Genomic DNA, 7,807 nt, shown 5'->3' with positions numbered 1-7,807 from the left:
ATACTAAAAGTTCAGTCTTGTTAGGTACACTTAAGTGTAATATATCTTTAGCTATGGCATGTACAACATAACCTGCTGTATAATGAAGGGCATTCACTTCTTCATGCATTGTCAAGAAGACTCTGAAGAGATTCATTGATAGTGGTTCTCTGACTGACAAATGTGTCTTTAACCACAGCTTCCATCATTTTGTCTGTTACATACTGATAAAAAATAGGGCAAGCCCTAAATCCAACTGCCCTTTGTATATTATCCTTCCAGCTTTCTCTAAACTCATTTGATGCCCTAAGCTTATAGTAATTCTCTGTCATTCTTTCCTTCAAAGTATGTAAGGTAACTTTTCTGGGATGTGCTGTGCATTGCTGTAGTTTTGTCATTAGGTCAGTAGCAAATAACATTGCCTCTTCTTTGGAATCTGTCATCCATTCCAGTAATTTAGAAGCACAAAGTTGTGCTTTCTGTCCCAACTCTGACACATTAAACCCAGTATCTGTTAAGACAGAAGTAACAGCTTCCTTGAATAGTTCATAATGTCCTAAATAATATTATCATGTCTCACTATTAGGAGGTAAACAAATCTATACCTGTGGAATTATTTTCACTGGTAGCCATTTTTCTGGTGCTAACTGTAATAACTACAGGAAACGGGCTAAGCGGTATGATTCTGCGCAAACTAGCCTAAATACGTGATAATTGCTCTCGAGGAGGAGTTCCCAATCCCGGTCCGTGTCCAGTATCTATGCCTTCTGTTATTACTTATTAGTCGCATGTGCTGTATCTCTGCTGTGAGCCTTTCACCTGTGTTATCAACCACTCAACGATGTTCTCCTACATGTTATCAAGCCTTGGGATGCTCTCTCGGAGATCAAAGCTCATCATACACAGCTGTAAAGCTACTTCTGCCAAACAAATGGACAATTCACAAAAAGGTCAGTTGAATGATAACTGGATGTAGTACTGATGGGGTAAATTGGCAATAATGCCACCTATTATATAGGTGGTAGCCTATATGTAGGATTCAGGTTGGTTTTTCAAGATGGCAGTAGTATTTATGATTTCCAACACTTATAATTGTTTTATTTTCCCTTGTACATGTACATGTATATTTTATTATGGCCTGGGACAGTGTAAAATCTATAGAGCTCCCTAGGCCAGAATCGATTGCATAGGAAGATTATGAATTTTTATTGTCGTAAGGCATGGTTTATGATGAAGTTAATTCCGGCCGCCATTTTGGTTGGCAACTGTCAATAGACAACAAATGGGTCGACAAAACAAATCTGTAGTTTTCTGGAGAAGAGGCCCAAATTCAAGTTTCTGCATAATTCTCAGATATCTCTTCTTTCATCTTCTATCAGTTCGATTAGCTTCTTATAGAGACAGCCTCTCGTGTTGGTTTATACATAGTTCAACTGCGCTTGAATCAAGGATCTACACCAACAGGTGAAAAAGAAGAAAGGGTCGATAAAAAATTTTGGTATACAAATTCCAGGTGAAAGTCATCACATGAGTTTGTGCTTTGACACCATTTTAATTTATATGCTTGAAATAATTAAAGGGCAACTTAAATGAATTTTTTGGATTTTTCAATAATCAAGTCACAGTATCTATATAACATTTGAACAACAGTTATGCACTTATTTTGATCAAAAAGTCTTTGGCTTGCAAGAAAATGCACTTTACATTTCATCCTTTTTGTTGGCAGCCATCTTCTTCCTGTTTCAGCAACAATGCGGGGGTGTGCAATTTGTGATGTCATCAGATGCATTGATGGCTGTTCCTTGCATCTCTTTCATGCAGAAAGAACTTGTTGCTACTTGCCATGGTAATAACAAATAAAAACAAATTTAGTATAATTTATTTCCAAATGATACTGGTATAACAAATATGTGATTTTATCAACTAAAAGAAGGAATAGAGTCAAAGTAGTCAGGACCAACAAAGTGCTTTTTTGTGCAGCAGTCACTTAACTAAATCATTTGGAAATAAATTATACTAAATTTGCTTTTATTTTTTATTATGACAGCCAGTAGCAACAAGTTCTTTCTGCATGAAAGAGATGCGGCAAGGAACAGCCATCAATTCATCTGATGACATAACAAATTGCACGCCCCCGCATTGTTGCTGAAACAGGAAGAAGATGGCTACCAACAAAAAGGATGAAATGTAAAGAGCATTTTCTTGCAAGTGAAAGACTTTTTGATCAAAATAAGTGCATAACTGTTGTTCAAATGTTGTATAGATACTGTGACTTGATTATTGAAAAATCCAAAAAATTCAATTCAGTTGCCCTTTAACCTAACCACAAAATCGTAACTTGTAATTAAGGAAAAAAGAAAAGACAAATTAAATCAAAAACATTAAAAAATGGGAAAACAGTATGATTTAATTGAGACAAAGTAAAGAGACAAGATGGTTACTTGCAAACTCGTATGGCAAGAAATCTATTACTACATGAAAGATAAAAGCTTCATAATGTTATATCCTCTGACTTTGTATGGATAATTACATGTGTAATGCTTTTGGATATAATATTCTTCATGCAGTGGTGTAGGATTTCTTGCTATACCAGTTTGCAGTTGTCTCTTTACTTTTTTCCAATTCAACCCAACTGTTTATCCCATTTTAAATGTTTTATATACTTGTGTACATGTATACACTGTATATGCTTAGTTTCGTGCCCCACCATATCACTTATTATGCTCTCATTTAATACTGTTTATGTATGTGTACATGTACATGTATATCCGGGAATATTTATGTGCCTATGCTATTGCACAAACAAAAATTTTGAGCAAATTTGCCACTGCTCTTATTTAGTATCACAATTCACAATAAAAACTGCTACAGTACATGTACTGTACATTATAATTGTTCCCTTTTGGTACTTGGTATACTGTGCATGTACATGTATGCTAAACAATTCCTCACTAATCTTAAACTGTTTGTTCTTATTCTTAGTGTCCATTGAGTTCAATAGGTTGGCGTGGTTAGGAGACTCTGTTTTGAGGCTAGCCACTTCAGTATATCTTTACAACACAAGACCACACAACAGCAACGGAGAACTTGCAGTAGCTAGAGACAGACTAGTCTCTAATTATATTTTATCTTACCTTGGAAAGAAGAAAGGTATCACATGCACGATGCAGTCAACTTATTTTGAGAAATTAAGGTTGCTACCACCTGGCTATGAAGCTGCATCAAAGGAATTTTATAAAATTATTTCTCTGCAGAATATACAAGTAGCTGATATCGTTGAGGCACTGATAGGAGCTCATACATTGACTGGTGGTTTGATTGGAGGAATAAATTTAATGAAATGGTTGGGAGTAATGATCTGTAATGATTCTGTGCCTACACTACATACACATGTTCCTCACACTCAGTCAATACTTTTTGCTGATTCAAGTCAAATATTTTCCAGTTATTTTGGATCTCCTCCTCCTCCTAGTCTCACTGTGTCAGACAAGGAGAGACACAGCATCATGTCAGAAATGAGCAGCATTGAAAAAGGATTACAGTATACTTTTAAAAACAAGTTGCTCCTTATAGATGCAATGACACATTCTTCCTATACATGTGATGGAACACTCAAAAGTAGATTGAAATTCCTTGGAGATGCCATTTTGGATTATCTAGTAACTTGTCACGTACATGTATTCCAGCAGGAGTTTTCTTCTGTACGTGTGCATGTACTTAAGTCGGCAATTTTTCGTGACTCTTGCTTCGCTGAGCTTGCTGTTTCTCTTAATCTTCATAAGTGCTTGCGTCACAACTCACCACAGCTTTTAGCAAATATGACATCTTATAGAGAAAGATTGGAGGAAAAGAAGAATGAAGAACTGGGAATAAAGTTTGAAGAAATATCGATGAATAGTGATGAGGTAAGACATGTTCACATCACACATACAATCATGCATGCACGAACATGTAGTATCACATGTACATGTACATTTATATGTACTTTACATATGCTACAACAAATTGAACGAAACTTTGTCGCTACATGTACTATACATACATGTACATTCTTTAAGTAAAAAATACGAAGTATAGGGAATCATGCCTGTCAAATTAAATATAACAACTTGAAATCTAATTTTTTTATTGTGCCTATCAATTACATGTATCATAGCTACCAGATGTGATTTTAATTTGAAAAAGCTCAATTTTTAAATAAAGCACCCTTCTTGAATTATTCTTATTGTTGTTAATAACCCTTGGTCTTTTTGGAGCTTCTTTCTGGTTCTTTTCAGAACCTTGTTACTAACCATACTATACGTACATGTACATGTATCTTAGAACTTGGCACTCATTCCAGTTTTTGTTTATTTGAGTGAGGCTTGTTATCATGACTGACAGACCAGCAATGATTTGCTGCAAAGAGCTCAAAGGTCTCCAGTGATTTGTACAAAAAGCTAATGGAATGGATATAGAACTTGGTGAATGGCTCCACTAAAGCTGCTTGTGAATAGATAATTAGCTGAACACCGTAAATACATCATCTTATTGTCAAAGCAATGCTCTAACATTTTCATGGCATTTCATTTATTTTTATTGCTGTGTATAATTGCAGTTGCAAATATATATCCTGCCCTTCGGTATTACTAAGTACATTTATATGCACCTACTCTGGATATTATGTGTGCTTTTAAAATATCTTCAGGTTGGAGCTGAGAGTCTAAAAGGTGATGATGACATGACCCATCCACCAAAATCACTTCGGGAATGTTTTGTGTCATTAGCTGGTGCAGTGTTTATTGATAGTGGAATGAACCTACAAACTGTATGGAAGACTTTCTCTCCTCTACTGGAGCCATTATTTGGTTAGTGATATACTTAACCTTGTATCTGGAAATTCATGCTTAGAACATTGTGCTTTATTTGATTTTTATGTACTATATTTGTGTCATTGTATTATTGAATGTGGTATATGCGTGATCTAATTTAGCAAATTTCTAATCTACATGTGGCTTTAATTTTCAGATAAACGGTAATACATGTGCATGTACGACTGTATTTGTACATTATATACATGTACATGCATTTGTTAGTATAGGAGTTATGTTGTATGCTTATATTGTTTTATAAATCTTTTTGGCACATGAAAAAATTTATCTGCATGCATAAAGTTTTAAAAATGAGGTAACAGTATGTACTACAAATAATAATGAACATACTACATGTACAGTATGTGTTGTAGTATGAGCTTCTGAATATCATTATGAAAATAATGTGTACTAATTATTATGAAATGTAATCATGTACATGTATCTTTTTGTGGTTGTGTAACCACTTCTTTTGTTTGCAGAAAAGTTTAAATGCAATGTTCCAATGATGCCAGTGCTGGAGTTAAATCATCATGACCATAATATGACTGTCAAGAAGAAACAGTAAGCTAAACTCAATAAGCAGTAAATAATGTATCCTGTAAGAATACAATACATGTATACTGCATGTACAATGTACATGTATTTAATTTTAGCATTTTTTAGCTTTTGTACTTAAAAACGCTAATTAAACCAGTCACTACCTGTACTTGTGTAATCAATGAGAGAGGCCTTTAGTAGCAGGGTCATACATTGTATATTAAGTGTTGTGCTATTGTTGATAGGATGGGCCTATTAGTGTTTGCTCTTAAATAGATACATGTACCCTGGGGGTCTTGATTAGTGCTACATGTATGCTATAAAATACTATTGATTTTGTACAATTTTTGCTAATATTACTAGAGTTGCACCGATACAGAAATTTAACTGATATTCCGATAACTGATATTCTATTGCCGATAAAGACCGATACCAATAACCGATCCGATATTAATAACTAATATTAAAGTTTATTAAGTAATTATTAATAAACTTTAATCAATAATACAATTTATATAACCAAAGTTCGTTTTCCTAAAAGTAGTATTTCTGGCAGCAATTGCACACAGCAAATCTACTGTCCACTAGTTTTGTAATAGTCCCATATACATGATCATTTTTTGGACATTTTTGACATAAGTTAGCAAAGCCTACGCAGGTGGACTCACTGAGCTTGTGCAAAACCACATGCTATCATAATAACATTACACGTAATTAATTATCCTACTGTACATGCGCAATACCACATGTTATAACATCGGAATTGGTAGCTTTTTTATAACCAATAACTGATACTGTCAAAATAGGCCGATAAGCCGATATCCGATAAGCCGATCACAATATCGGTGCAACCCTAAATATTACATTTTGCTAAATCAGGCTCCCCTTATAATCAGTGTTGTATTAGTTAACTATAACTATAACTAAATCTATTTTAGTACAGCAAAATTGTAATTTAGTTAACTAAACTATAATTCCTCTATTTGATGTCAAAATAACTAGAATCATAACTAAAAGGATTTGTCAAAACTATAACTAAAATAGAATTAACAGTTTTGTACTAGTATTAGCCACACCTACTTGTTAATTGAAATCTACTTTCATTTGACCAAAATTGACCCTGTTGAGAGGGTACTTTTGTTAATGAGGCATGTTTGATTATGGTAATATTTGAAATTGCTATGAATCAACGACTTTTTTGCTTGGTATTGTTTGGTTTGTTATAACTAAAACTATAACTATAACTAAAAAGAAAATAGTATCACATAATCATAACTAAAATAAAGAGGCCGAATCTTTACTATAACTAGAACTGGAACTAAATATACTTTGTTCTAAAGTACTATAACTAAAACTAGAATGTAAATCATGAACTAAAACAACACTGCTTATAATGCTAAAATTTAAGAGTGCAGGTAATACCCACCCTAGAACTAGCTAATTTATTGTAAAAATTAGTGTTTCACATCAGCTATACAATACTTTTCATTTGTATTTTACGACCTAGGGCGAACCCATACATGTGTATGTTATTCCTATGCATGTAGTTGTTTTCACCATCACACTATCTATCTTTACATGTATTTGTGTCTTCACAGTTACATTTCTTCAGTACACGTTGTTTGGTGTCACTTGGTAAAATAACATACATGTATGCTTTAGCAACCAGGTGCCCACGTCCTTTATTTAAAGTGGGTGTGGCCACTGCAAGCAAAATGCCAGCTTACACATTGTACAAAGTTTTTGAGATTGCGAACAGCAAGAGAACATTGATTTTACTGTCTAAAGACTTCTCTAGAAGCATTAGATAGTAGAGAGAACATCTATAACTCTTAATAATAATCTACTGAGACACCTATGGTGCTTGGACTCGCCGCAGCTGCCCTTGCATTCATGCAATATTCTATCTACTCTCTTCTACTCTCTACTCTTCATCTCTATTAAGCAGCATGATGGAGATAATGACCATACGTGATTCATTACTTTTAGTAGTGCATGTACAAATGTAGCATGTTCTGTACTGACTCAAGTCAAAAGAGCGACAAAAACTAACACATATATGATGGCACAGATACTATTGTCTTGATAGAGTTTATTTAAGGAATCATGCATAAGACAGCAAAAGAATTATGCACAGCTGGAACTCTCCCTTTTGCGAAAATGCTGTTATCGGGAGATATACATGTATTTGCAGAGGTACCGTCCAAACGACGACAGGATCTGGAAACTGGCTCTGTCTTTTGCAGGCTATTGCTCTCACATCATTGGCAACTGAAACTAATTAGTGCCATCATAGAAAAGCCACTTTGAAGAGCTGTTCAGGGGTGTCAAACATGCTAAGGTTCCAGGTGAGTATAGTCGGTTTCAGTTGAGTTGCCCAAGCACCACACCTTATAGCTTTTTTATTACTAATGCTAGTAACCTAAAACTTGGTATAG

At 34.5% G+C, this 7,807-nt stretch overlaps 1 protein-coding gene across 1 annotated transcript; it reads left to right on the top strand.

Annotated features, from left to right (window-relative positions):
- Positions 1–724: 724 nt before the first annotated feature.
- Positions 725–5,909, top strand: LOC109583676 (endoribonuclease Dicer-like). Its single transcript, XM_019999114.1, has 5 exons — positions 725–929; positions 2,962–3,884; positions 4,667–4,826; positions 5,312–5,393; positions 5,733–5,909. The coding sequence occupies exons 1-5, from the start codon at positions 821–823 to the stop codon at positions 5,758–5,760; spliced, it is 1,302 nt and encodes a 433-aa protein (XP_019854673.1). The 5' UTR covers positions 725–820; the 3' UTR covers positions 5,761–5,909.
- The last annotated feature ends 1,898 nt before the right edge of the window (positions 5,910–7,807 follow it).

This window comes from Amphimedon queenslandica, unplaced genomic scaffold (genome assembly GCF_000090795.2).
Source record: "Amphimedon queenslandica unplaced genomic scaffold, v1.1 AMPQUscaffold_13288, whole genome shotgun sequence".
In the NCBI taxonomy this organism is placed as follows: Eukaryota; Metazoa; Porifera; class Demospongiae; order Haplosclerida; family Niphatidae; genus Amphimedon; species Amphimedon queenslandica.
The sequence above is the reverse complement of the archived record's forward strand: the minus strand, read 5'-3'. Positions and strand labels throughout refer to the sequence as shown.

Coding starts and splice junctions, on each gene's coding strand:
- LOC109583676 (XM_019999114.1), top strand. CDS start 821: ATGTTCTCCTACATGTTATCAAGCCTTGGGATGCTCTCTCGGAGATCA. Junction 3,885..4,666: donor TATCGATGAATAGTGATGAG/GTAAGACATGTT, acceptor AAATATCTTCAG/GTTGGAGCTGAGAGTCTAAA. Junction 4,827..5,311: donor TCTACTGGAGCCATTATTTG/GTTAGTGATATA, acceptor TTTTGTTTGCAG/AAAAGTTTAAATGCAATGTT.